The 27,560-nt window shown below is 63.0% G+C and overlaps 1 protein-coding gene across 23 annotated transcripts in view; it reads right to left on the reverse strand.

The window, feature by feature from the left end:
* The window catches only part of MYO18A (myosin XVIIIA), a 108,678-nt gene that overhangs the window by 13,815 nt on the left and 67,303 nt on the right, over positions 1-27,560 (reverse strand). For 20 of the 23 annotated variants that reach the window (XM_034752543.1, XM_034752542.1, XM_034752538.1 and 17 more), the window contains 23 exons: positions 26,785-26,971; positions 25,733-25,970; positions 23,260-23,369; positions 21,776-21,841; positions 19,260-19,388; positions 18,377-18,520; positions 17,804-17,893; positions 17,476-17,595; positions 17,038-17,149; positions 16,611-16,738; positions 15,076-15,230; positions 13,571-13,694; positions 13,268-13,468; positions 12,237-12,347; positions 11,269-11,373; positions 10,558-10,704; positions 10,052-10,165; positions 9,183-9,299; positions 8,641-8,724; positions 7,922-8,059; positions 6,172-6,357; positions 5,295-5,434; positions 4,126-4,170 (listed from right to left, as the gene is read on the reverse strand). In XM_034752543.1, the coding sequence (XP_034608434.1) occupies positions 4,126-4,170; positions 5,295-5,434; positions 6,172-6,357; positions 7,922-8,059; positions 8,641-8,724; positions 9,183-9,299; positions 10,052-10,165; positions 10,558-10,704; positions 11,269-11,373; positions 12,237-12,347; positions 13,268-13,468; positions 13,571-13,694; positions 15,076-15,230; positions 16,611-16,738; positions 17,038-17,149; positions 17,476-17,595; positions 17,804-17,893; positions 18,377-18,520; positions 19,260-19,388; positions 21,776-21,841; positions 23,260-23,369; positions 25,733-25,970; positions 26,785-26,971 (2,991 nt within the window). The remainder of the gene's footprint in view (positions 1-4,125; positions 4,171-5,294; positions 5,435-6,171; positions 6,358-7,921; positions 8,060-8,640; positions 8,725-9,182; positions 9,300-10,051; positions 10,166-10,557; positions 10,705-11,268; positions 11,374-12,236; positions 12,348-13,267; positions 13,469-13,570; positions 13,695-15,075; positions 15,231-16,610; positions 16,739-17,037; positions 17,150-17,475; positions 17,596-17,803; positions 17,894-18,376; positions 18,521-19,259; positions 19,389-21,775; positions 21,842-23,259; positions 23,370-25,732; positions 25,971-26,784; positions 26,972-27,560) is intronic. The other 3 variants (XM_034752544.1, XM_034752550.1, XM_034752531.1) reach the window with 1 other exon arrangement.

Consider the following 27,560-nt stretch of genomic DNA (forward strand, 5'->3'; position numbering starts at 1 on the left):
GCCTAGCCTGCTTGATGGCCCATTAAGGACCATTAGCTATACAATGGACCCATTGAGAGAAGGCAAATATGCCTTGAGACTCAGCAAAGTATGCAGGGACTGGCCCACGTGACTCCAGACTCCATTTTGCTGTAATTTTCCACAGTAAGGACAAAGAGGTGTTCTTACACCTGGAAAAGACTATATAAGGCTGATGCCTCATTTCCATCTTGTCTTCAATCCTGCTTCTTACCTCTGGAGGGACTTTGCTACAACTGAAGCTCTGAACAAAGGACTGAATGACCCATCCCAGCTGGGGATGTATTCCAGAGACTTGATTTGAACCTGCAGTTTATTCCATCGCTGCTGCAAGCCTGAACCAAGAACTTTGCCATTCCTGTATGTAATTGATTCCATTTAACCGATTCTAACTCTCATCTCTATCTTTTTCCTTTTAGGAATAAACCTTTAGATTTTAGATTCTAAAGGACTGGCAACAGTGTGATTGTGGGTAAGATCTGATTTGTATATTGACCTGGGTCTGGGGCTTGGTCCTTTGGGATCAGGAGAACCTTTTTCTTTTACTGGGGTATTGGTTTTCATAACCATTCATCCCCATAACGAGTGGCACTGGTGGTGATACTGGGAAACTGGAGTGTCTAAGGGAATTGTTTGTGTGACTTGTGGTTAGCCAGTGGGGTGAAGCCAAAGTCCTCTTTGTCTGGCTGGTTTGGTTTACCAGCCTTGGGCTGTGACTGCCCTGTTTTAGCAATTTGTCCTGAATTGGCACTCTCAGTTGGGTCCCGCCAGAACCGCATCGTCACAGCTTCCAAACACTTCCCAGAAGGACATTGGACCAGGACTGCAGGGGTGTGTGTGTACATAAGGCAAAGTTTACAGAGGAGATACTTGGCGGCAGGCACATCACCTTGCCATTTGGAGCACTGATCTCTGCTCCAGACAGACCCGGGAGCGAAACAGCAAGGGCTGCTGCAGGTCAACACTGGGATGCACCGGCAGAGCTGTGGGAGGGGGACAGGCAGGAGCCAGGGCTGGTCTAGCAGGGGGGCTGTGGGTTGGGATTGGGGGGCACTGGCAAAGCCAGGGGAGGGGGAGCCCAGGCTGGGATAGCGGGGGCTGTGGACGGCGTGCATGTGACAGAGAACACACACATGCCCAGGCTGCAATAGGGGATTGAGGGACACAGTTTCTCCAAGGGCAGCCAAACCGGGCCTCTGTTCAACTGGACCCAATAACTCTGCACGTTGTGCGATTCTTCATTTCCTGGTGCAGCTGCCCCGTGCACCGCCCACAGTCACTGCAAAAGCACATTGGGATGGCTGCAACACGAGGCTCTGAATGACCCTTGGACACCTTAGCTGGTGGCTCATGGAGCAGGGTGGCTAGGGCCAGCCAACCAGGCAAGCCCAGTGTTTTTAAGGTGGAGCGGTGACCCCAGCAGACTAGTCCTGGGCACAACAGGGGCCAGCCAGTGGCTGCACACAGCTTCCCCCAGCGATTACACTGAGAGTGGCTTGGGATGCAGGCTGGGATGCTTTGTATAAATTTAGAAAAATATTGTTCAACACTCCCTCACTGTAGATCTGCTGGGCTTCCCCCCCAACCCAGAGGATAAATTTCCTTTCATCCGTATCAGCAGGAGAGGCCCTTCTGTACAGAATTATGTCTCTGAATAAATAACAAAGGGGAGAAAGAAAAGCAAGAAACAGGCTGCAATTCTGGGAGTGAATGAAATTTCAAATCTGCAAAGAGCAGAGGGTTGGGAGGGAAATAAGTGGGCTCATTTTATAGGCCTCCATCAAGTGCAAAATTACAGCAAGGAAGAGCTATGTTGATGTCTCTGGGTAAACAGGAGTTTAGCAGACAGAACGGAAATGACTCTGGCAGGCTGGGTGCCCAAGTGTGGCGGGCAGATTGACAGTGGCAGGCGAGCCCCTCCGTAACGACAGAGCTGCCTGATTTATACACACACATAAAGAAAGCCCGATCTGGCTTAAAACAGCGAATTTATAACCACCGTTCATAACCCTATTGATTGCCTGTAGAAAGAAGGTGCTGTATGCACTGCAAAATCTCTCTCTCCATGTTAGAAGCAGTTCTGTATAAATCTCTGTTAATACATAACTGTTTACTGCTTTCATTAGGGTTATAGCAATAACAACTGTATCTATAAGTAAATCGAAACATTATTTTCCTTCCCATCTCACTCGGCTCAATAACTCTGCCCTGGCTTCCCCCAGCACTAACTGGCTGGTAAAAGGGAAGGAAGTCTCTCGGGAACCCAAGGTAACTTTGTTAGAATTGCAAGTGTGCCTGGGAACAGATATATAATGTGATCTTAAATGAGCATTTTATCTGCCTAGCCTTAGGGCTCTTCTCTGCCTGGGGAGCATGGGGCGGAATCGCACAGGGGACGGGCTCTTATAGACCCCGACTATGAATTCTCCTTGTTAAATTCAAAGCAATGGACTGCACTTGATCATACAAACGTCTCCCTCCTCTGCAATCTAACGCAGGCAACGCTTGGTTATTTTCCTTAAAAACAATAAGCCTCATAAACAAACTCTGGGGGCAGCTGAGATTTTAAATCGTCGGAATTAAACTTGATGTCAAACACAATTTATGTCCAGACTAGTGTGCCATTAGTTAACTGGGATCCAAATCACAAGGGAACAAACAAACGGAGACTGAGCTGCGGAGGATATTAATTGTGTGTGACAACAAGGCTCCAGTGGCCCTCTATCACTGTTACACACGATTACATTTATCATTAGCTGTTATAGATCCTTTCACAACCAACAGCCCCTCCTGGCTCAGGAAAGAGACCTCACTGGCAAAGCCAGTCCAGAGACACCCAAGCCTCGGGTTCCAGGGGACGGCGCCTGACCCCTCGTCTTCAAACCCAGGGCCTGTGAAATAAAGGAAGGCTCTGCAAGGCACACCTAGCCCGGCAGAGCACAGAGCCGTTGGGGCAGGGCAGCACCTAATGGCACTCCCTCCACATGCTTCCACACTCCTCTCCTCTCCCTACAACCTGGCGGAGCCTGTGAGGGATCGAGGGACAGCGAAGATGCCCCAGACAAACCAGACATTCCCAGCGGCACCATTTGTGATCACTAAACCTCGGGCTTCAGGGCATTGTGGCTGGGCAAGGGAATGACTCACTCTCATCCACACGCAATTGCTCCACTGGCCAGGTGCATCATGGGGCTTTATATTTTCCTCTGAAGCATCAATTATCAGCCAATGCCAAAGGCAGGAGACCAGCCCAGCTGCTTTGACCCAGCATGGCATCTGAAACCAAACGAGCAATATCCACGCCCCACTAATCACTCCCTGCCAGCTGCTGCTTTGGGGCCTGATCCCCCACTGGGGGCACTGTTCTGGCTTTGGAGAGGTTAGGAGCCACTGAGACGGCAAACAATTGGGGGCCTTCTTTGCTATCTGTCTGTTCCCAGGCCAAACACACCTTATCTGACGGGGCTTCAGGGACAGGGAGCCTGGGGGAGTGGTCATTCTGGGGGCAGGGGGCACTTGTCCTAGGTGTGCACAGCTTTGCCTGTTGCCTTGTGAGGAGAAGGGATGAGTTATTGTCTCATCATATTCCCAGGACATCCAGATTTATAATTGATTTCCTCTCCGTTCCAGGAGCGGCTACGGAAGATGCTGCCGGGACTCCCGGGGGAGAGGCGCAGCCTGTCAGTTACGCTGGCAACGTTACCTGCAGAGCCTGGTGTGACGCGAACAGCTGCTCCAGGCATGGCTGAAGTGAGCCTGGCGGGCTGAATGCTCACAATGCAGCCCCTGGAGACTGCCAATCCCAGCATGCAACGGTGCCATCCCGAACCAGCCAACCAGGAGCTGCAGGGGCTCGGGGCATCCCCCACCCAGTGACACAGCCCCCCTCCAGCTATGGGCCTCTGCGATGCGGCTCCAGCACTGGTCCCTCGTGGCATGGAGAGGCTCCCGGCCCGGCGGGGGGGTGTTAGAGGTTTAGAGCTAATGCACATGCATGGAGCACGCTGTGGGGGCGACATGCAGGGCCCAGCGGCGGGCTCCTTCCAGGCATGCTCAGGGTTAGGAACAAGGGGTTATTTAATTGGAGAGGAGAGTTGAGATCCTCACAGTTTATTCTTTCTTTTCTGATACTTTGTCACCACGTCCTGCAAACTGAGAATGGGGGGGGGGGGGGGGGGGGGGGACAAAGAAAATAAATGAACTTAAAGAGGCAAAACGGAACAAAACCACAACAGAAACGAACCGAGGCAAACCAACGAGCACAGCTGGGGAGGGGGGTAACGAGGAGGGGTTGGCGGCCCCTAGCTCAGACAGCAGCACTGTCTCCCGTGGGGAGAGCCCAACGCACTTCCCCACACTTGCAGATTACAGTGCGCCAGGGCCAGACCCCAGGTCTGCTGAGTGCGAGTCCGGCGTCTCAGTGCGCAGCCCCAGCCCCAGCCCGGCGCCCCGGCCACCTGCGGTGGGCACTGGAGTTGCTAGCGATGCTTTCTGACGATGGTTCCCGGGGTGGCTGTTTGTGGCACAGCAGGCAATACTCAGCTGCTCCCCCTGCAGGCGTGCCCCATAATAACACCTAGGTCTTCGAGAGCATTTTCCATCCACTGCTCTCCACACACTCTCCCAAGGTCAGTGTCAATACGCCCATTTAACAGACAGGGAAACTGAGGCATAGAGGTGAAATGACTTGCCCAGAGTTCCCCAGCAGGCCAGAGGCAGAGTCCCAGTCCAGTGCTCTATCCACTAGCCCAGCCCGCCTCCCAGCCACACTCGGCAGGTGCGGACGCACCCAGCACCATAAACAAGTGCTTGGTTTGCAAGCGGCAATGTGAGGCCAAGGGTGGCCAGCTGGAATTACTCCCCAGGGACACAGGAGCGCGCCGGCTCGTCCCATCATTTCCAAGTCTCCGGGAAACAGAAGCTGCTCTCCTGTTTTATGGTGAGGGGAAGTGGGAGAACTGGAGCAGGGGGAAGATAAGATCCGACCTGCCTGAATTGCTGCAAAGAACCAGCCCCCCCCAGGCACAGAGCAGCCCTGCACCCGACCAGCCGCTACCCGCGCACATTCAAACCCCACCGTGCAGAGATGCATCGGTGATCGTGCTTGGAGGAAGGGGGGGGGGGGGGGCTGACTGCAGCATGCCCATGGGGGACCCACCAGCCTCGCCATGGGGCAGCCCTGCCCGGTCTGTTAGGAAGGCCTGAGCAGGATGTGGGAGTTTTCTGGGCCCTGGCAGGTGGAGGGGGTCCCCGGCAGGGAACCGTGTGGCTCCCACCTGTTGATGAGGTCCTCGTTGTCGTCGCTCTCCATCTCGTCCTCGATGGCAGCCTGCAGGTCCCCAATCCGCTTGAACGCCAGCTTCAGGTCCGACTGCAGGCTCTGGTTGGCGGCCTCCAGGCTCTCCAGGTCCATTTCCTTGGGGAAAGCGAACCCCGTGAGCATCGGCTTCAGCCACATGCCGCAGGGAACAGCCACCCCAGTGATGGGCTGTCACCCCCCAGAGAAGTCGGGGCAGCCACAGCTGGAGTGCAACACCCGTCCCGTCCACCAGCAGGGAGGGACCAGAGGTGTGCCCAGCATGTCACAAGGCAGTTACACCAGGGGCGGATTTGCCCCTTGCGTGCCCCCAGGGCAGTTACACCAGGGACAGATTTGCTCCCTCTCCTCCCCCGGGGCAGTTACACCAGGGGTGGATTTGCCCTCCTCCCCCGGGGCAGTTACACCAGGGGCGGGTTTAGCCCATCTCCCATTTTTAAAGAACTGTTCTCAAGATGCCCAGCTCCCAGTTTCCCCTGCCAGGCTTTGTTTATGGGTAGGACCTACGTTAACCAGCCTGGTTTCATAGCGATGTTCGGGGATCAGTGGCATGACCCATATACTTAAGGCTGCGCATCCGACCCCGATGGGGGCATCCCGGCTGGTCTCTGCTCCCATCCCGGGGCACACTGGGGGCAGCGCTCCCCATAGCCAGTCAGGGGCACTATCACATCAGCTGACAGTTCAGCGGGGTGGGGGTGGGCTGGCTGGTCTCTGCTCCCATCCCGGGGCACACTGGGGCGGCGCTCCCCGTAGCCAGTCAGGGGCACTGACAGGTCAGCGGGGAGGGGGTGGGTTGGCTGCCCCTGCCTCGCCCTCTGGCCAGGCTTCCTCACCAGCTCATGCTTCTTGCGGCTGGCCTCGGCTTCCTTCTTGGCCAGCTCGCCCATCTCCTCCTTGGTGTCCCGCAGCTGACGCTGCAGCCGCTTGTTCTGCTCCTTCTCCCGGTTCTCAGCGGCTGCACGCTGGTCCCGCTCCTCCGTCAGCTTCTCCATGTTCTCCTTCAGGCGGCTGGCCAGGCTCTGGGGGCATGGGGAACGGGGCACAGTCAGGCAGGGACGCTCCCCCTCCAGGGGTCACAGTTACCCCAAACCCCAGGCAGGGCAGGGAACAGAACCCAGGAATCCTGGCTCCCCTCGAGATCAGCAGGGACATTTGGACCTTCTAGGACCAGGGCACCTCAATAGCCACCCTAGGTGTGAGCCAGTCATCAAGGCCCTGCCAAGCCACAGCAGCTCCCGGGTGCCCTGCCCAGAGCAGGGGCGGCTCAACCGAGCGCTCCTGAGTCCCCGCGCTGGCCCCCTCCCACGCTCACCTTCCCTCCCCGCAGCAGGTGACGGGGAGACGGCAGCCCTGACAGAATCAATATTCACTCGTCAAGAATAATCGCAGCGGAGAGCGGCAATTACCCAGCCCGGCTCGGGAGCGAGCGCCGCCCCGTCGCTTCCCACTGAGCGCTAATGGAACAAACGAACCCAGCGCCATGCATTTACATGAGGGGGCTGGGGCGGGGGGAGAACGGAGGAGCCGCTTCCCCCGGGCGAGGGAGGGGGCAGAACAATCGTGGGGCTTTGGCGAATTGGAAAAATAGATTTAACTTTGTGTGAAGTAATTACAGCCTGTAACGCTGAGAAAAAATAGACTCGATCCTTCCCAGCAGCTGAGCCATCCGCTGCATATTTATGGCCCCGCCGGAGAGAGGGGAAGGGGAATAACGGCAGGAAAATACGGCGAGGGAGAGCTGAGCGCAGCGCAGAAAGGGCCTGCGAACACGGAATATCAAGCAGGCTGCGCTGGGAGGGAGCGGCAGAGTCTATAATTTCACTAAGTCAATGCAGGCGAAGAGCAGCACTTTGCCGCACGCCGGCTGGACGGCGAATTATTGTTATCAGCGCCCGCCGATAACCAGCCCAGGCAGGCGTGGAGCCGGGGGGGTCGGGGGACAGGGCCCAGCAGGGTGCTGACGCAGGGAACAGGCTGTGGGCAGCGGAAGGCCCGGAGAGAGCTGCCTAGACAGCACCCAGTCCAGAGCTCTGCACAGGCCACTCCGGGGCGGTGTTAATGCTGCATCAGGAGCCCTCAGCCTCCCCCAGTGGCACCATCAACCCTGCCCAAACCCGCAGCACCTGCTCTGGGACAGGAGGACCTTTCGGTCCAGGCTTCGCACGGACGGCACGTGCCAGGGGTGAGGACTGTGCCCCGCTGGCTGCCTGACGGTGCCCAGCGGCTGCAGCCGCAGCTGAGCCTGCTGGCACAGGCTGGCTGAGAGGCTGCTGGGGGCTCCCCTCCCAGCCAGCCCTACAGAGTGACTGGAGCAGCAGCTGCCAACTTCCCTCGATGGACACTCCTCCATGGGAGCTCGCTCCCAGCCGTGGCTGCGCTGGAAACGAGGGCTGGGCTCAGATCACCCGATGCCCAGGGAGCTCGCAGCCAGCGTACAGGCCAGGCTGGGAGCCACTGGCAGACCCGCTCGTTGGGGAGCCCGCTGCGCTGATGGGGCTGCCCTGCTCCCCGCCGTGCTCAGAGGAGGTCCGGCTCCCCCCAACATCGCGACCTGCAGGGCCAGGACCATCCGGAGCTCCCTACCTCCAGGCGTTTGACTTGGGTCCTCTCGAACTCTAGCCGTGTCTCCAGCTCCCGGATCTTGGCTTCCTGCCGGCTGACCAGAGACTTGTCCACCATGGACTGCTCGAGGAACTCCAGCTGGCTCTGCAGCCCTTGCAGCTGGGGACAGGACAGGCAGCAGCTCAGGTCACGCCAAGAGAAAACCAAGGCTTGGTCCCGGATCGGGAGAAGGGCCGGATGGGCCAGCACATGCGGCAGCTCTCCGGCTCAGCCGCAGACAGACACAGCCCCTTGAACCAGCCCCCGGCCACAGGGGGGCACTGCAGGCCATGCGCCCGTTTGCCCAAACAGCTTCTTCCCTGGGAGAGCGGCAGAGCCAGGCTGGGACCATCGCCAAGGGAGGTAGGGGCTCTCTGTAGGCAGTGCCCATGCTGGTGGCTGGCCCTGTGCTTGCTGCTGGGCTCTGCCAGGATCTCCGGACTCCTGCATGCAGTGCGGGCGGCTGGGGCCAGCCATTTCCCCCGTTTGGCTCTTGCAGAGAGGGTCAGGCTAAACGACCCGGCCGTGGCCCTGGAGCGGCACGCGGGTCTCCGCAAACGGCCGGACTCACGTCGCTCGTGTCCCGGATTGCAGTGCAGGGGCCCAGCCCCTCCCAACCCAAAGGCCGTGCTCTGGGCGGCAAGACCTGCCAGCACACTTCCCCCCCCCCCCCCCCATGACGACTCAGGCCACCCCGCTACCTTCTCCTGCAGCTCCTGCTTCTCTTTGTTGGCGTCTTCCAGCTGGGACTGGAGGTCATTTATCTGGGCCAGATCCCGGGAGGCCTGTGGGCAGAGAGCGTCTGGGCTGCTCAGAATCCACTGCCAGCCCCGCTGCCCTCCCCCAGCCCCAGGGCCTGGCTAAGGGCGCAGCACCCCTAGGGCAGGCAGTGGGACTTGCCAGCCTCCGGGCAGCCCCCCCCGCCAGCTCTCCTGGGCGGGCTCACGGCACAGAATCCAGCGGTGCCCTTTGGGATGCCAGGGATGGCCGGAGCTCAGCTGAGACTACAGAGCGGGGTGAAGACACCTAACGGCTCGCCTCACTTCCAGCCTCCACAGAGAGGTGTCTGTGGGGCAAGGCTGGGCTAGCAGGGTGCGGGCTGGGCGTGCACAGGGTGCTGGGGGGGGGAGGGAGGAAGGGGCGCCCGGGGGCTGGGGGAGTGCACAGGGTGCCAGGGGCGCCGGGGGAGGAAGGGGGACCGGCAGCACACAGGACTGGTGGCGCTGGGCGTGGGTGGCATCACCTGGGCCACTGATGCTTTGTGCTTCTTCATCAGCTCGTTCATGTCCTCCTGGTCCTCCTCCAGGCGGCTCTGCACCTCGTTTTTCTCCCGCTGCAGCCGGCTCAGCTGCTCCTCCAGCTGGGGTGGGGGCGGGGGGAGAGAGTGGAGAGGGAGGTGAGGCCGCCCAGCCCCACATACGCTGCCGCCCCCCACCCACTGCCTCTGAGGCTCCCCCAGCCCAGCCAGCACCAGCAGCAGGCACCTCTGGGCCCCTCCGTCCTGCCATAGCTGGGCACCAGATGGGTTCTGCCTGGGGCGGGCCAGAACCCATGACAATAATGGACCTTCCAGCGCACCAGAGCGCCGAGCCTGAGCCGGACACAGGCCAGGGACGGACTGGCTCTCGGGGGTGGGCTCAGGGGCTTTCCCCTGCGTAAGCGGATTGATGACGAGAGCCAGGAGGAATTAGCTCGAGGTGCTCATGCCTGCTGGAAGCTGGTGCCCCCTTTGCCTGCCATAGCCATAAGGCTCTCGGATGGCCATGATCCATGGGGCCTGGAGTGGCCTGCACAAGCCTGCTGGGCACACTGCATTGGCAGAACACTGGGGTGAGGGCAGGAGCCCCTTGGCATCTGGCTCAGCGCAGGGCACGGGGGAGGGGAGTCCCGCGGGCCTGGAACCGGCTCGGCGCAGGGCACGGGGGAGGGGAGCCCTGCGGGCCGGGAACCGGCTCGGCGCAGGGCACGGGGGAGGGGAGCCCCACGGGCCGGGANTGCGGGCCGGGAACCGGCTCGGCGCAGGGCACGGGGGAGGGGAGCCCCACGGGCCGGGAACCGGCTCGGCGCGGGGGAGGGGAGCCCCGCAGGCCGGGAACCGGCTCAGGCACTCACGGCTGCCTTAGCTTTGGAGATGTCATCGATCTGCAGGTGAAGATCCTCGATTTCCACCTCCATGGACTTGCGGGCTTTGACCGCCGCCGCGCAGGTGAATTCGGACTCCTCCAGCTGCAGAGAGAGCCCGACACAGGGATTGTCAGCACCGGGCACGGCATGGTCAACACACTGGGCACGGTATGGGCGACGCACCGGGCATGGCATGGGAGGGGCAGGGGGCAGCAGCCGCGGTAGCCTTGCGTGCCCAGGAGGCAGCAGCATTGGTGATGCCAAGGAGCCGTTTCAGGAGTGGCAGGCACGGAATGCAGTGCCAGACACGGCCAGCGCACGCCGTGGGGAGCGGGGGCGGGGGGCGGCAGTCTAGAGCACAGGGATCCCCACAAGGGCCCTGAGCTCCCCTGGCTCTCCCTCGCCCAGAGCCGCTGAATGCCCAGGGCTGGGAACCCCCTTCGGGGGACACGGAGGACAAGGCAGGCCAGGAGCAGCGCGCGGGCGGTGCACACCTGGTTTCTGAGCTGAGCGATCTCCCTCTTGCTGGGCGCGTTGTTTTTCAGGTGATCCAGCATGATCTGGGCATCCGCCAGCAGCGCCTTGGTTCTCTTCAGATCCTTGCGCAGCCGCTTCTCCGTCTCAAAGTCCCGCTGGCTGACCTGGGCGTGGGGAGGCCATGCAGGGGCTTGAGGGCATGCCCGCTCTACACGCGCCATCCCGGAGAGGTCCCTCACCCCCACAGCAATGGGCACGGCTCCCCCTGGAACCTGAGCGCCACACCTGCGATGGCCAGAGCCCCCAGCCCGCCGGAGCTCAGCACTTGCAGGGGACGGTGCCACCTGGGCACAGAGCGGGCACCGCACTCCCTCTGCTCTGCCTGCCCGGCCTTACACCCTGCATCGCCGGGCCCACGCTCCCTCCGCAGAGGCAGCTGCTTGCCAGCCTCGGCTCTGAGCTCCCAGCCAGGGACCACAGCCTGTTCCGCCCCAGACAGCGGCAGGCTAGCAGAGTGCTCCTGGGGCAGACACAGAGGGGCCAGCTCTGGCTTAGGGACTAGCCAGCCGGGGTGCCCACGCCCCATTCTGCCATGCTGGCGCCAAGCCTCCTACTCCTGGCAGTGCCCCCGATGAGTGCGCCCGGCTGGGGTTAGTCCTGGCCATTAACCCCAGGGCGGTCCAGCTCCACGCTGCACCCCCAGGCGGGGTCTCTCGCCCGGGCGGTACCTGGTCACTAGCGGCAGCCAGCTTGCTCTCCAGCTCTCGCTTCTCTCTTAGCACCTTCTGCTTATCTTCGTACTCTTCCTCCAGCTGCACTTCCATCTGCTTCAGCTGCGCCCGGCACCCCACACACAAGAGCAAGAGAGTTTCCATGAGGCACGCTTGGGCCGGGGGGGGGCTGGGCGAGTGGTGCGCGGGATGGGCGAGCGGTGCGCGGGACGAGGGGGTGGCCGGGCAAGGGGGGCACAGGGCAAGGGGTGCTGGGGGACGAGGGGGGGGCGAGCGAGTGGTGCAGGGGGATGAGGGGGGGCAGGGCAGCGAGCACAGATCGGGCCCTAACCTGCACTAGCCAGTCATCTCCCGGCTGGGGGGCCCCTCGGCAAGCCCTGGGTCGCTGTCCTAGTCAGGCCCTGCCCCCCCCTCAGCTCCTGCAGACATGACCCACGAGGCAATCTGGGGATATGGACTGTCCCGGCTCAGGAGAGACCCTAGGACTGGCCAGTGGGGGCTATGAATCCGGACTGAGGGCACCGAAATTACCTGATCCCCAGCCTTGTGGGGAAGTGGGGAGACGCTGGCTCAGCCGGCGCAAGTCCCTGTGCCATTGCGCTCGTTGGAGGGGAGCCAGCGCGCTGCCTGACCTGGCGAGCGCAGGCAGAGCGAGCGGACGGGTGAGCGACTGGTTAAACTCGCCAGGCCAGGGGCCGAGCTGCGTGGGGAGCCAGATTAACACAACCCGCCCATCGCATCACAGGGCCCTCCCGCCAGCCCCACAGCACCGGGTCTTGGGGGGGGGGGGGCACTATGCAGCGGGGCAGGGATATTATGGAGTGGAACAGGAGAGAGGGGATTAATGGCTAGGAAAGAGCCCCCCCTTCTCTCCTGAGGTACGTGGGTGCCAGGCAGCAGGGAGGCAGCCGGCTCTCCACGGGCCCCTGCCCAGCAGCGAGGGCAGAGCGACGCCCTGGCCCTACCTTCTTCTGGCACGACTGCCTGATCTCCTCCACCTCCTCGTCGCGGCTTTCCACCTCCTTGGAATGGGTCTGCCGCAGGCGTTCCATCTCCATCTCCAGACGCAGCTTGGCCTGTGGGCGGAAAGCCGCCCCGGTCAGCCCGATGCTGGGGGCCTGGCCGCCTCCCTCCTGGTAGGGCGGCCCTCTGCTGATCACTTCTATCCCACCGAGCCCGAACGCAGCCAGGCAGAGCACGGCCACTAGCCCTCGGGGGCAGCACACGGACAGGGCCAGCCCAAGGCCTGTCGGACCTTCCATAACCCTCAATCCCCACAACCCAGCACACTAGACAGCAGCTGTCTACCCCGGTAACGCTGACGCCTTCTCGGCCGGCACGGCACAGAGCAACCGGCCTGCACCCAGGGAGAGGTCCTGTGTTACCCCGGCTACGAACTGCCAGGGAGTGCAGGGACAGGGGAGCCCTCGTCCTGGGGAGCTGAGGTGACAAACACTTCCTGCCCATCGCCGGGGCTCGGCGCCAGAGACGGGGTCACCTGCTCCCTGCCCATCGCCGGGACTCGGCGCCAGAGACGGGGCCACAGCAGTGACACTCGCAATGCCCCCAATCCAAGGCCCACGCTGCTGCTCTGCCAGCCAGCATCTCTGCGGCCCTTGCAGGTCACTGCTCCGTGCCGGGAAGGCAGCATTCCTGTCTCTCCGAGCCCCCGGGGCGGGGCAGGCCTGGCCCCACACACCGGCAGGTCGCCCCGTGCTCTAGTCCCCTGGAGGGGGCTGCTGCAGCAGAGGGGGAGCACCCCGCCCACGCTGAACGCAGGGTCACCCAGCAAGCCGGCTGGCCAGAGCCGTGCAAGCCCTGGGCGGGAGGAGCCAGCACGACAAACCCACATGAAACCGGCACACCCAGAAACCAGCCGCCCACTTGAGGAGGGAGCCGCACCCTGATCCCTGCATCGAGCCAGGATCGAATCCAGTGGGTCGCCCCCCACCGTCCCCCCGAGGGGAGTCTGGTCTGCGCCAGGCCCCCGCCGCACCTGCTCCAGCAGCTGGATGGTCCCGGCCTGCTCATCCAGCTCCTCCTCCTGGTCCTTGACCTTCGCCTCTAGGTCCCGCAGCTGCTTCTTCACCTTGGCCAGGGAGGCCTCGTCCTTGGACTCCTGGGAGGAGACGTCTTGGAGCTCGACCTCCAGGGCTTCCACCTTCTGGCTGAAGCTCATGATGTCGGAGTCTTTGTCCTGGAAGAGAGCGCAGGGAGAGCCCGCTGAGCCGGCTGCACCGAGCGCCCAGCCGCGGCCCCGCCGGCGAGGGGCAGGGAATGGGGTGGACGTTCTGCTCACCTCCAGCTGCTGCTTGAGGCCGAAGACCTCTGCGATGAGCATGTCCTTCTCCCGACTCAGCTTCTCCCGCAGCAGCTTCTCTCGCTGGGCTTCTTCATGAGCCTGAGCGAGCTCGCTGTCAAACCTGCAAGACACCCACGGCCAGGCCGTCAGCTGTCCGCACGCCAGCTCGGCTCAGGCACCAAACCCGCCCCGTGCCGGGGCGCCCTCCCCCAGCATCTGCCCGTCACTGCCCCAGGCAGGATCCGGGCGGGACGAAGCCGAGACCGGCTGGGGCAGCAGCTCCTGCTGAGAAGGTGCACCTGGCTCCAGCCCAGAAGGGCACGCATCTTTCCCCACCTCCCAGCCTGGGCCCCCCAGGAGATTCCCAGCCGGCACTGAAGCCCTGGGGAGCAGGGGCTGATCAACACCAGGCCATGGTCCCTGTGGACAGGCAGCTAAGCACCTTCCTTCTGGGAAGAAGGCCATGGTGCTAACGCAGCCAGGACAGCCTGAGGCTGCTTAGCGTGGGAGGCGGGTGCAGCGTCACCTCCTTCCTGCTCAGCTCTGGCCTGTCACTGCCTAGTCCGCTGGCAATGCCGATTCCTGGAGCCGTGCAGGGAGCCGGCCCGCACCGGACAGCCAGGAGAGCCATGGGCGACAGCAGATGCGCCGTGGAGCAGGACAGTGTCCTGGCCTGATGCACGGGGCCAGGAAAGGAGGGAAATGCCTCTGAGGGTGCGTGGACCCTGGGAGCTGGGGGGAGAGTCCCAGCTCGAGAAGATGACCCCGCGCGACCTCTGGGTGAGCAGCAGGAGGGGTCGCTGCTGAGCATGTGCCTAGGGTCTGTGATGGGCACATACTCGGGGCAGCTAGCCCCTCCCTCTGCCACGGCGCCGCTCTCTCTAACTCGTCCAGGTGCTGATCCTGGCCACCCCAGGCAGCGCAGAGAGCAGATCCCCGGGGGGGCGCATCACCCTCTGGGAACAGCCCCTGCTGACTGGCCAGAGGGGACCCGAGGCTGGGAGAAGACAAGAGCTGATCAGGCCCCCATCTCATTGGTGGGCCCCCATCCCCGCAGTACCCTCAGGGGAACTGTTTCAAAAGCGGCACCGTGACTCAGGGCACGTCTACACTGGAGCTGCAGCCGTACAGGCCCTAGCGCCGATCCAGCGCGATGTGCCTGGGGTGTCGGACGGGAGCGTGCCGCGCCCACCTGGCCGCCCGTAGCGCGCTCGTTCCATCGGCCTGGGAATCACCCCCAGCTGCCCGGAGATGTTCCCACAGGAGCCTAAGGCTGAAAACGGACGTAGGCTCCTAAGTCCCTCGGGCCCATCACTCCAAAGACACACGGCGAGTCCACGGCGGAGCCGGGAACTGAGCCCGGGTCTCTCGCCAGAGGCCACTGGGCTGCCTCACGCCCACCTGCTGGCTCTGCCTCTGGGGCTGGCAGTGGTCTGGCAGCAGGGCACATTCCAGCTGGGCCGGGGGGGAGGAGCGCCCACTTGGTGCCCCACGCTGCTCACCTCCGCTGCTTCTTCTCCAGCTCGTGGCTGCGCCCCTGCTGCCCCTCCAGATGCAGTTTGGTGTCCTGCAGCTCTGCCGTCAGGCGCTGACACTTCTTCCTCAGCTGCTGCAGGGCACGCTGGCACTCCTGGTTATCGGCCTGCAGATCCGCCAGCTGCGGGGGGGGCACGGATTAGGGCTCTGTAGGGGGAGGAGCCTGGGCATCCCATCGCCGCCACTCAACCTCCCGACTCTGCCACGGAGCCTTTGGGCTGAGCCCCTTCCCTGGCGGGGGGGTGGGAGGGGAGGGTGAGCAGACAGCCTCTGTCCGGCCCGGGCTCTAGGCATGTGACGTTAGGAGTGGAATATCTCACTGAAAAGTGACAGGGCCAGAAAGAGTTAATTACCTCCCAGACTGCCCTGACCCAGGGCCCAACTTCAGAGCCTGGCTAAGAAGACAGGTAAATGCACAGAGCTTTGAAATGCAGCCGGCATTGTTACAGAGAGGAAGGGAGCTGTTTGCTCAGATCCTGTGATGTAAGCAAATAAGTCTTGTCTATTGCTACAGCTTTAATTCAAAGATCAAAAAAGGAATATTAACATTTATGACGACACTTGAGCGAAATAGTATTATTGTCTCTGTGTCTCTTTGAAGGTTGTGATAAACTGTATCTGAACTGTTTAATGGATAAATTACACTATGCTAATTGCCAGGATGTTTGGGAGACAGAAGATTAAGCTTATTCTCTCAGGCCGAGAGGCTGCTAGAAAATGTATAAAAACCCTGGGACACCGTCCTATTTTATCTCAGATCTGCTTTGGGTTTCAAGAGGGGGAAACCTTAAGCCACAAGAACTGAGATCCCCAGTCACTGACTGGAGTCACCCTGAATATGGACATTGGACTATAACCTATGGACTATTTCTAAGAGGAATTTTGGCAACTACAAGCTCACCTCTGCTATGTATCTGAACCTCAAGAACTGAATTCAAGTCTGTCTGTATATTGATCCTTTAACCAACACTCTCTCTCTTTTCTTTTTTAATAAATTTTAGTTAACAAGAATTGGCTCTAAGCGTGTATTTTGAGTAAGATCTAAGTTATAATTGGACCTGGGTATGTGGCTGATCCTTTGGGGTTGAAAGAACCTTTTCTTTTATATGATGAGATAAGATTTTCAGTAATTATCATCATATCTGACGTGTGTGTCTGGACGGAGGCCTGAGGCTGGGCACTTTAAGGGAACTGCGTTGTTTGGACTTCTGAGTAACCAGGCTGTTTTGGGCTGGCTTGGTAAATTTAAGTATTGGAATATCCACCAGCGTTTGGGGTTTGTCTGCCCCGTTCTCTTTGCCCTTCACCCTGAGTGACTCCAGCTGGCTCCCACGGGCACCACCGTCACAAGGCGCTGCAAGGCACTGCATGGGGGTTAATGGAGCCAGCAGCGCTGGCAGAGAGGCTGTGTTCTGAGTACCCCAGTGAAGGAGATGCTGGGGGGGGGGAGGGAGGTCACCAGTGCACGTGTCACACCCCTGGCAGGGCTAGGCACACTCACTCTTCTCTCCTGCTGCCTCTTGTTCTGCTGCTCCACCTCCAGCTTATCCTCAAACTCCTGCTGCACGCGCTTCTTGGTGAAATCCACCTCGCGGATGGCTCGCTCGTACTTCAGCCGCCACTCGCTGCCTGCGGGAGGGAACCGGAGCCCTGGGCTGAGCAGACCCCAGACTGGGCTTGTGGAGCACACGGAACAGGGCGGGGGAAAGCGGGGACATCGCTGCTGCCACATGTGCTAAAGGCGGATGGTGAGACCCCCCCCAGGGGGCAGGAGGGGACACCGAGCATGGATTGGGAATGTCACCTGCCCAGGGCGCAGAGTGAGATGGGTGATGCGCCCCCGTGTGTGGAGATGGAGGGGAGCGGAGGGCAGGGAGTGAGAGGGGGCTCCAGGGGGTCCCGGGGGGCTGCCTGGGGCAGGCCAGCACCTGAGTCTTCGTCGTCGAGGTCCCCATTGAGCTCGGCCGCCCGGATGAGTCGCGCCTCCATCACTTCCATTTCCATGGAATCCATCTGCTTTTTCAGCGACTCGTACTTGGCCTGGGAGGGGGAAACAAGGCTCAGGGCGATGCAGAGGGGCGGAGCAGGGCACCAGGCCCAGGTCGGCGCCAAGGGGCGGAGAGGGGGTTTATGGGAAGGCACAGGGGGCATTCCCAGACCGGGGGGGAAGGGCAGGGCCAGGGGAGCAGGTGGCTGGTGTTCAGGCACAGGGGGCAGTGCCAGACCGGGGGGAGCAGGGGGCACTGCCAGTGTGCGGCTGGGTGTCCTGCTCCAGGCTCCCACAGCCCAGCAAAAGGAGGCCGCTCACGGAGGGAACGGTGGAGTGTGCCAGCCGCCAGCCCCCCTTGGACACAAGAGACGCTCACCTGCAGATCCTTCATCTCCTTCTCCGCCCGCAGCCGCTCGGCCGTCTCCGCATCCAGCAGCTGGGAGGCCGACTCGCCCGTGTGCCGCTCGTCCGTCAGCTCCGCCGTAAGCTCTGCCACCTGGGGAGCAGCAGAGCCAGGCTGAGCGGGTGCCATGGCTGGGGTGGGGGGAAGGAGCAGTGCCCAGGGATTGCAGCGAGGCGGGGCCTGGCCACGGGGCCTGCACAGGGACCAGGAAAGGGAACCACCCCTCTGCCCTGCACCCCCGGGCCACGCAGCGAGCCGGGGCAAGCAGCTGGCCCGCGCCCACGTGCCCGGCCGGACGTACCCTGCTCTCCAGCCGGTCGCTGCCCAGTCGCAGCTCGTTGCGCTCTCTCTCCACCTTCTCGAGCCTGCCCTTCAGCTGCTGGATCTCCTCCTGGAGCAGAGACGGCAATGAGGGGGGGACAGGGCTGGGGCAGCAGGGCCCCCAAGCAGCAATGAGGGGGGGACAGGGCTGGGGCAGCAGGGCCCCCAAGCAGCAATGAGGGGGGGACAGGGCTGGGGCAGCAGGGCCCCCAAGCAGCAATGAGGAGGCGTCACCAGTCCGGGGGGGCAGGGAGCCCAGGGCTGGGATAGCAGGGTCCCCCCAGGCTGCAGGAACTGAGCTGTTAATACCTGATGCCAGTTTGGGGGTCTGAGCCCCCCATGCCAGCAGGGCTGGAGCCCCCAGGGGGCTGGGGCTCTCTGTGCCAAGCACTCTGCACGGCCTTTCCCGCAGCCTGGTCTACGACAGGCTGTCGCTTTCCAACCCGTCCTTGGAGTGCCCCCCCCATCTCCTCACATCCCCCGCGCGGAGGGGGCAAGGGCCAGTTTCCCATTTGCACTCCCCTTCCCCGAGCGGCTGCGAGGTCCTACGCACGTCTTTGCCCCGGATCTGGTCCTCTGTCAGCTGCACCTCAATGAGGGGCCGCACCGTGGTGAAGAGCTTCCACCAGCACCAGTCCTTCACCCCCTTGTTCTTCTTGATGTTCTTCTGCACGCAGCGGATAGCCAGCTCCTGGATCTGGGGAGAGCAGCCCGGGTCAGGGCAGCCCCACCCTGCACCATGTCTGCCCCCGAGGGAGCCAATCCCCCGTGGAGAACACGGAGACCTGGGGCCCTGGCCCGGGGGGAGTGGGAGGCATTGCCTGCTGGGGGCCTGGCGGAGCAGAGCCCCTGCCTGCCCGCACAGCCACTCCTGTCCCCCTCCTTCGAACAACTGCACCTGGTTTCTCCACTGCTGGATGAATCCCAGCCCCCGCGCCCCACGCAGCCATCAGAGCTACTCCTGCCGACACGCCCGCCAGCTCTGCTTTATGGACCCTTCAGTAACACAAGGAAGAGCTGACACAGCTACTTAATCTTAATAGCAGAGCCGCTGTCCCGCAGAGCCGCACACAGCCCCCCTTGCGGTGCAGCGGGTGCCAGCTTGTACCCGTAACGTCGGCTCCCGGCTCCGGCGGGCTGCAGCCTGGAGTGCACAGAAGCCAGCGGGAGATACCTCCTCCTCCCCAGCCCCCACGCAGCCCTTCTGCCCGGCTCCTCACGGGGGGGCGGCTGTCGGCACGCTGGGACCACACTGGAGAGCAGGAGCGGCTCCGTCTCCTCCGTGGCGGGTGCCCCGCAGGCAAGATCCCACCCGGGGGAAGCCCAGCTCGGAGGGGGCGGCGCTGAAGGCAGAGCTGCCCATTTTAGGCGAAGTCATGCAGCTGTAAACGGGAAGAGGAACGTGGGGGGGGCGGGCAGGCTGCCCTGCTGAATACCTTTCTCTTCTTGAACTGCTGGCGCGCCAGGAAGCCCCTACACGCAGCCTGGAAGAGTGCAATGTTCTTGCTCGTTTGCTCGTCTCGCTGCTCCTCAAGCTTGGCCAGGGTCCCTGCCCGGAAAAACACCTGTGGGGGAGGAGAGCAGTGAGCAGAGCCCCGGGGGGCAGACAGTGCAGTACAGCTCAGGGCCTCTTTTCTCACATCAGCCACTCTCCGAGCCAGCCTGGCCCACTTGGGGGAGCAAGCAGCCCCCGGGCAGGGCAGGCTAAGGAGGCGCGTGTACAGAGGGGCCCAAGTACGGGTGGGGTAGCCGGAGCGCGGAGGGGATCCGCGCAGCTGCCAGCACCCGGCAGAGCCGCCATGGGGACAGCATGGCACACGAGGCCAGAGGCTGCGCAGTCTTCCCCCCTGCTCCCTGCAGCACACTCCCAGCTGCACCGGAGACAGGCAGCTCCCTCTGCCTCTCTGGGCCGCGCTGCTCCCCCAGGCTCACCTCCCCGAGACCAGACTGCCCTGGGCTGCCCCCCGAGTGCAGGGCTGGGCCGCTGCAAAGCTGGAGGCAGAGATATAGGAGTGACCCCCGCTTGGCTGGCCTCACGGACAGAACAGCTCCCCTGCCAGCTTGCTGCCTGCAGGCAGCCTTGGCCACTGCCCTGGGCTACGATGTGCAGCCAGACCACCCCCAGCCCCTCTCCCGCTGGGGGGAGGCAGGCACTGCGCCCCGCAGATGGGCTGCGACTAATGCCACCGCTGGAGCCTGATCAGCACCTGTGTGCTTTGGGCCAGGTGCAGCTGTGGCTGCGGAGCAGACAGACGGGGGGACGGACGGCTGGGGAGCAGATGGGGCGATAACCCGCCCCAGGGGCCTGCAGAAGGCTGGTCTGCCAGGCCGGGCCATAGGCAGTGCAGTCAGCACTCCTCTGCCCTCGCTCCAGCGCAGCGTCTCCCATCACCCCCGGCTCAGGCCCCAGACACCCCTAGGTAACAATAACCCAGAGGAGTCACTGCAGAGCGAATGCGTCTGTCTGACAGCAATGGCTGCGACACCCCGTCTGCAGACCTGGGGTGGGGGGTACCTGGTGCTGGGCTAGGAGAACGTGAGACGTTCACTTCCACCCCCACGCTCTCCAAGGCCCCGGCTGTCTTCTCACATGAGCCACGCGGCACAGAGCGGCCTGGCCTCTGCCAGGAGACTAGCTGCCCCTTTGGGTCTGCGGTGCCACCCCAGACCAGGGAGAGGTGCCCGTCCCTGACGGAGGCCCCTGCACCATGAAACGCCAGTCGCACCTCACAGTCGCTGCCATGGAGCAGGCCTCAATACCACGTGGTCCTGACGCTCAGCCCTCCAGCGTCCCCGGCTCCTGAGCAGGGGAGACACCCCGCCCCGGCCGCTGGCTCTCTGGCCCCGGGTGGGGGGCAGCAGGCACCGTGGCCGGGCAGAGCTCGCCTTCGGCCCCCTGGAATGCCGTGGGCGGGACGGGCAGACACAGCTCCTCCTGTCCCAGCACCCAGCGCGGGGAAGCCCGACGCCCGGAAAGACAAGGAAGCCTTTGTCTCCTGGAGCTGCCGGGCCTCCCGGCCCCCTTCCCACGCTGCACTCAGCGCATCGCTCAGCCAGCCTGACCCCTCCAAACAGGCCACGCTCCCACCGGGCTGCATCTGCCCCAGATTGTGCCCAGAGCAATGCACCCCAAGAATCCCCTGCTCCCCCCCCTGCACTGACCTCACGGGTCTGGGGAGCAGGGCAGGGGAGAGGGATGCTAGGCCCCAGGGGGGCTCGCAGGTGTCTGAGCTGCCGCTGTGAATGCTGGGGCCTGAGCTCTTGCATGACTCAGCTCTGGGGCGAGATGGCTGCTGCGTGGCCCCCCCATCCCCGTGCTCAGACACTCAGAGCTGGGGGTGCCAGCGAGCAGCGCCCCACGCCCCCAGGGTCAAGCAGAGATCCTCTGCTGCTCTCAGTACACTGCAACCCAACTCACATGCTCCCCGGTGCCACTGCCAGAGCAGGGGGGGGACGACAAGGTCCCAGGGCCAAGCTGCCCTCCCCACAACCCCAGCCCCATGCTGGGGGCCACCGACGGGACATGGGTGAGAGACACGGACGCCTCAGGGCTGCAGCCTGTGTCCCCGGCAAGGTGCCCGACGGCCCAGCCACCACACGAGGTTCCGGGAAGCAGCCTGGGCTGAGTGGCCCGGAGGAGGCGCAGTGAGCCGGCCTGCCTGGGCGCGGCTCTGCAGAGGGAGCAGTGCGTTTGTGTCGGTGCCAGGTGCCCACAGGGACTCGGCTCAGTCTGCTGGGAATGTGACTGGCTCTGAAGTGCTGTCAGCCTGGCTCCGGCTCGGCTGCGATCCCCCAGCACGCACCACGGCCGGGGGCCCCAGAGGTGCATTGTACAGCGGGTGTGTGACTGGTTTCATCTCCCTGAGGGGCCTCGCTGGGGCGAGGGGCTGCGCAGAGCCCGGGACAGTCCCCGAGGGCTGGCTGGGAATGGCAGGAACGCCCGGAGGCTTACCCGGCTCAGGCCCATGTGGTAACTGCTCTTCTCGAGGTCCAGCGATTCCAGGAGCTCTTCCACAGCCTGCAGGGACAGGGGGAGTCAGCGTTGGGGCGGGCGGCTCAGCTGCAAGGAGGCTTGGCGGGAGCGCCCGGCTGCGCTCGCTGAGCTAGAGCTCGGCACTGCCAACGAGCCCTGCTGAGAGCAAAGGGGCACCGAACGCAGCGGGCAGCAGACACGCCCCTATCCCCCCCAGCAGGGCACGTGCCCTCTGCACTCAGGGGACTCCCTCTCGCACGCCCAGCCAGTGTGCCACACGGGCTGTCTCCAGGGAGAGCTGCTTGCTCCCCGAGCAGGCACGTGCTGCCAGCTCCGAGGTGCAGCGAGCGCCGTCCCAGCCCCAGGGCCCACGTGCTCTTCTAGGGGGAGGAGGAGGAGGTCAAGGCTAGTCAAGGAAGCCTTTGTCTCCTGGAGCTGCCTGGCCTCCTGGTCCCCTTCCCACGCTGCACTCAGCGCATCGCTTAGCTTCCCCGCTGCCCACGCAGCCAGCGCCCAGCCACCAGCCAGCCTGGCCACGGGACACACTACATGGTAGGCAAGGGCTGGAGAGGGGCTGCCTGCCTGCCCCCCCCTTCTGCAACCTGCCTACGCAGTCCTGGCAGGCTGCCTGCTGGGTTCAACACTCGCCCAGTGCTTAGCGGTGAAGCAGGAAACACGGCCCTCGCTGGGGACCAGAGCACAGCAGCCAGACCAGACGCTTCACGCGTCTCCATCCTGCGTTCCCGTCACCGACTAGAGCCCTCTCCCGGCCAGGCGTCAGCAATGCCGCCAGCTAGACCCCCCTGCGAGGGCGGAAGGTCCTTGCCAGGCTGCACGGCTGGGCTCAGGCCAATGGGGAGCCCCCAGCAAAACCCAGCCCATGGGATCAGTCCTCTCCCCCGCAGAGCGCGACCAGCACCAATGCCCAGTGCGGAAGAGCCAGCTCCCCACTCTGTGAAACACGCTGTGCTGCGCTGCGCTCCTGGGGGCTCTGGGACAGCAAAGCCACTCTGTGTACAAGGCCCTGCCTGGTCTCACAGCAGCGGGAACCCCACCACTCTAAGCCCCCTGGCCACACCTACAAACTACACGCCACTTGCCGGGAACAGAGAGGAGCAGGGGCACACGCCAGCTGCAGGAGCTCTTCAAAAGAGGAGGGTCGGCTGCAGCAGGCTCCCTTTCTCAGCTGAAGGGAAGGTGCCCTGGCTACACTAGGCTCCGGGGGCACTCCTCTCACCATTCTCTAGCATGGGCACTTCCAGGGGCAGCATGGCCCGGGCAGAGAGCACTGCCTGGCACTCAGAAGAGCTGGGCTCTGGGCAAGTCTTTGGGCAAGTCACTGCCCATCTCAGTCTCCATTTCCCCACCCGCCCCATGTCTGCGGCGAGCTCTTCGGGGCAGGCAGCACCTGGCACAGTGATCTGGGCACTGCCATCACGCGGCCTGCCCGCTCTGACACGCACCCGTTTCTCGTCTGTGACGATGTAATTCCGCCCGTGTTTCTTGGTCAGGTGAGGGGCCAGAACGTCGAAGCGCCGCCGGAACTCCGAGAAGACCATGTGATCCGGGTAACCTGGGGGCAGAGCACAGGAAAGCGGGCATGTGCCTTGGCCCCCGGCGCGGGAAGGCAGAGACTCAGGAGCCTGCAGGAAGGAGCTGGCGGCGGTGGTGTGCACAGGCTGCCCCTTCCAGCCCCGACTCATCCAGCACCAGCCCGCAGAGCCGCGCGAGGACAGCAGCCCCACCGGGAGCCCCTGAGCATGGGAAGCAGTTCCTATGTCCCGCTGCCACAAGGCACTGGCGGGAGCCAGCTGGGCTATGAAGCCCAGGGGAAGATCCTGCCTGCCTGGAGCCCTCGCCCTCCAGGGGCTCTGGGCTTGCCCCTCCCCAGGCCGCGCGGTGCAGGGACAGTCTGGCAGCATCTTGGGCAGGACACTGGAGATGCAGAGACCCCCCCATGCCCAGCACGCAGGGCCACCCACCCAGGATATCCACACACTGGCTCTCCAGACTGCACCTCTCACCCAGCCCTCTGCCAGCCAAGGCTCAGGCACACGGCTGCAGCGGGTGCTGGCTTTTGGGAGCACCCTGCCGCACCCCAGCGCGAGGGAGCGCCCTGCCCGGAGCCCACCGGACGGGATGTGGCCCAATGGGCTCGTTCCCTGCGGAAAGGCCAGCGGCAGGGAGGGGAACAGAGGGCTAAACTACACATAGCCACTGAAGTGCAGCCACCTGTGAAGTGGGACCTAGCAGCTGTTTCAGAGCAGCACCAGAGCCACCCAGGCAATTCCTTGCCGTTGCGGAGGGTGAGGGGCCCCATTGCAGTCCTAGGGCAAGAGGCAGGTGAGCGCCTGGAGATGCAGGGTCTCCTGCTGTGACTCCAGCAGCTCGTTCAAGTCCCGCAAGGCGAGGCAGGGCCGGCACTGGGGAGGGAGGCCCCTCTCCCGAGTCATCGGACAGAGCCGCAGGAGGGCTGGCGTGGCACACAGGGTGTTACCCCTGCGGAGCGCACCGGCACCTCGCACAGCATGCTGGTGAACGTGTCCACGCCCAGCTCTCGGCAGGGGCAGGCACCAGCCAACCATGCCACCCCAACAATTGCCAGGGCCTGGCTGTTTCTCAAAGGTGATTTTACGCAGCCCTTGCTTGGCAACATTGGTTGTGGCTTTCTGCCAGCTCCAGAGAGAAACCAGCCGACCGCCTGACTTGGGACAGGGCTGAGGCGAGTGTGTGTAACTGGATCAAGTGACCAGAGATCTTATGAACAGACCCTGCTCTGGACTGTCCCTGGACTGTAATTAATTGATGTGCAAAGATAGCGGAGTTGATTCTTCACATCTTAATTCATCATCGGCGCTATCGATGGGGCGCTGAGCCTAGCACAGCCCAGGCGGCCGCGGGCCATCGATCCCGGGCTGTGCGAGCCACATTGATTTTGGTTCAGAGCAGTAATCTGGCTTTGAAATAATAAACACCAACTCCAGGGCAGGGTGTCTGTGCTGATCAATAGATGAGGTCTCATTCTCTCCCCGGCCGAGCAGGGAGCAGCCCACCTGCAGAGTCAGCACTGACCAGTTGTAGCCCATTTCGTAATTAGGGAAAGGAGCGGAGAGCCCTGGAGAGCAAAGGCCTCTCCCCACAGAGCAGGCACAGCCGAGGGAGCAGCGCTGGCTCACCCACACTCCTCTGCTGCCCCGCACCGTGACCTCAGAGCGCCTCCCACATGGCCCAGAGTTCTCTTGTGCTCTGTGGTTTGGGAGGCAGGAGCAGGCACTGCTCTCCGGGAGAGGGGCTCAGCCCCCCAGGCCTGTCGCGGCACAGGGCAGGTGGGTTGTTCGCCCGGAAGGTAGCTCTCCTGGGAAGTCACCGGGGCAGACCCATGAGCGTGGCCTGCTGTCTCCAGGGATAAAAAGGAGCTTGTTCTCCAGGAGCCAGGTCAGTTCTTAGCGCCTTTGCCAAGGCTGCCCCCTGGCATTAACTGGCCGCCTGCTGTGATGTGGGCCCCTGCCCCCTAGGAACTGAGCTGGGCCCCATTGGGTGCCTGGCTTACAAGCAAGGTGAGAGTCACATGCCTCCTTCCTGGGGGGAGGAAGGGAACGCCCCAGTATTTAGCCTGGAATCCAGTTAAGGGATTTGCCACCTCTTCATTGTCCACAGCTCAGAAAATTCCCATCCGGCTTCCCTGGTCCCTGAGGGCAGCGCCCGCCCTGGCACAGCTGCCCTGAGTGCTAGCAATAGGCAGCGGTGGGACCCATTACCTGCAGTGCTGGAGGACCAGTCCCTGGGCCCCTCTCTGCATCCCACAGGCCCAGGGTCCCTGCTCGCGTCTCTGGCCCTCCCGAGCATACCGCAGTGAAGTCCAGCCCGCTCGTTAGCTGCACCCCATTGCTCCCGCAGAACAGGCCTGGGCCCGCCGCCCCGGAGGAGAGCACAAACCTTGCCGGTACATGCGCAGCGCGTCGAGGAGCCGGGAGCCCCTGACCTGGGCCCTCAGCAGGGGCACGTCAAGCTGCATGAGCCCCGCCTCACAGTGCTCCCCGTGCAGGTCCAGCTCGCTGCTGCTGATCCGCCGCGCCGCCGGCCCCTTGGGGTCCCCGCTCCAGCCCTCCGCTTTGGGCAGGAGGCAGTGCACAAAGTGGATCTTCGACTTCTTGATGGTGTCAACCAGAGCATCCTGGGGGCGGGGAGAGGACGGCTCAGCCTGGGCGTGCCGGGGGCTCGGGCATGGCCTTCACCCCATGTGGCAGAAGCTGGGGTGAGGAGAAACTGCCCCTCGGATCAGTTATGATCCTGCAGCTTTGTCTGGGGAGAGCAAAGCCCCTGCAGCCGGAGTTTGCTGCAGAGCGCATAGTGCCGTCAGGCTGGGGGGCAGGGGCAGTCTAACCCCACCAGTGGCGTTACCCAGCAGCTCCCACGTCTCTGCACTGGGGCTGAGCAGCCAGTCGCTCGCTGTCTAACCCTGCGCATGCAGCACGAATGGCAGATGCTGGGTCCAGCCCAGCTCCTGCAGGGACCCCGGTACCTGCTGCCAAGGCTACTGGGGCATGCAACAGAGGCTGTCCCAGCGAATGGGAATGGACCAGATGGCAGAGGGGAACACCACCCCTCCAGGGCCCGCGGGCACAGGTGTGCAGCGAGTGGGGGGGGGACAAAGGGAGCTCTGCCAGCAGGAGAAGGGGGAGACGGGCACCCACGGCCTGGCTATTTGGGCGGGTCACTTCGGCATTGCCTCCTGCAGCCAGGCCCAGGAGCAATGCCTGTGAGCAGCGCCAGCCGACGACGTGTGCGCAAGGGACGGTGTGACCGGCAGAGCCAATATAAAGCAGCGGGGCAGCGAAATGAGTGGGACGGTGCTTAGGGCAAACGGCTGGGCGCAGGGATTCCCGCGGGCTCCTAGCTCCATCCCTGGCTGTTGCCCACTGTGGGAGAACAGGGCCTGGCCCCTGGGAGCAGGGAGGGGTCATGGGCGCTGGCTTTCACTCACTCACCACTTGCAGCTTGATCTGAATGCACAGTGACTTCTTCTTCACCGCTGCCACCCCCGTGGTGAAGGTCTTGCGCATGCTGGTGGCCCTGCGCAGGGCCAGCTGGGACCCGCCCTCCAAGCCGGCGATGGAGCCCGACAGCACCAGGGCCGTACCCGCCCGGCCCATAAACAGGCTGCTGATGATTTTCCTGACATCAGAGAGAGAAGGTGACCAGCCGCCCCACGTCTTTCCCTGCCATGGCCCCAGGAGGTGATGCCACAGCGACAGCAGGCTGGGCGTGGCCATTCCCGGGCACCGCACAGGGCTCAGTGCCAGGGTCTCACCTGCTCTGGGGAGCGAGGGAATGTGTGTGTGTAGCCACGGTCAGTGTATGACCTCCTGTTTGTTCTGGGTCGGCCGAGGGAGCGCACGTTATCACCCATAAACCCCGGCCCCAGCTGAGCGGGGAGCCTGGGACACACGTGAACAGAACTGCGCGGCTGGAGTCCCACCACACACTCGGGGGGCAGGCAGCAGCAACCCCACCGGGAAAGGCACAAAGCCAGCAGAGAGGCATCTGCATGGGCGCTCGGAAGGGGGGCTGACAGACACCTCCGGAAGATTTAAACATGGCGACCGCTGCCCGCACTATCTGCCTCAGGCACTGGCAGTAGGGTCAGGGGAGCCCCCTTGCTGATGATGCAGAGAAATCCCTCCGCAGCCCAGATGCCGGACAGGGCTGGAAGCAGAGGCTTGGGCCCCGGCAGCACTGCGCACACCTCCCATGGGAGAGACGG

The sequence above is a fragment of the Trachemys scripta genome, chromosome 18 (assembly GCF_013100865.1).
Source record: "Trachemys scripta elegans isolate TJP31775 chromosome 18, CAS_Tse_1.0, whole genome shotgun sequence".
Taxonomy (NCBI): Eukaryota; Metazoa; Chordata; order Testudines; family Emydidae; genus Trachemys; species Trachemys scripta.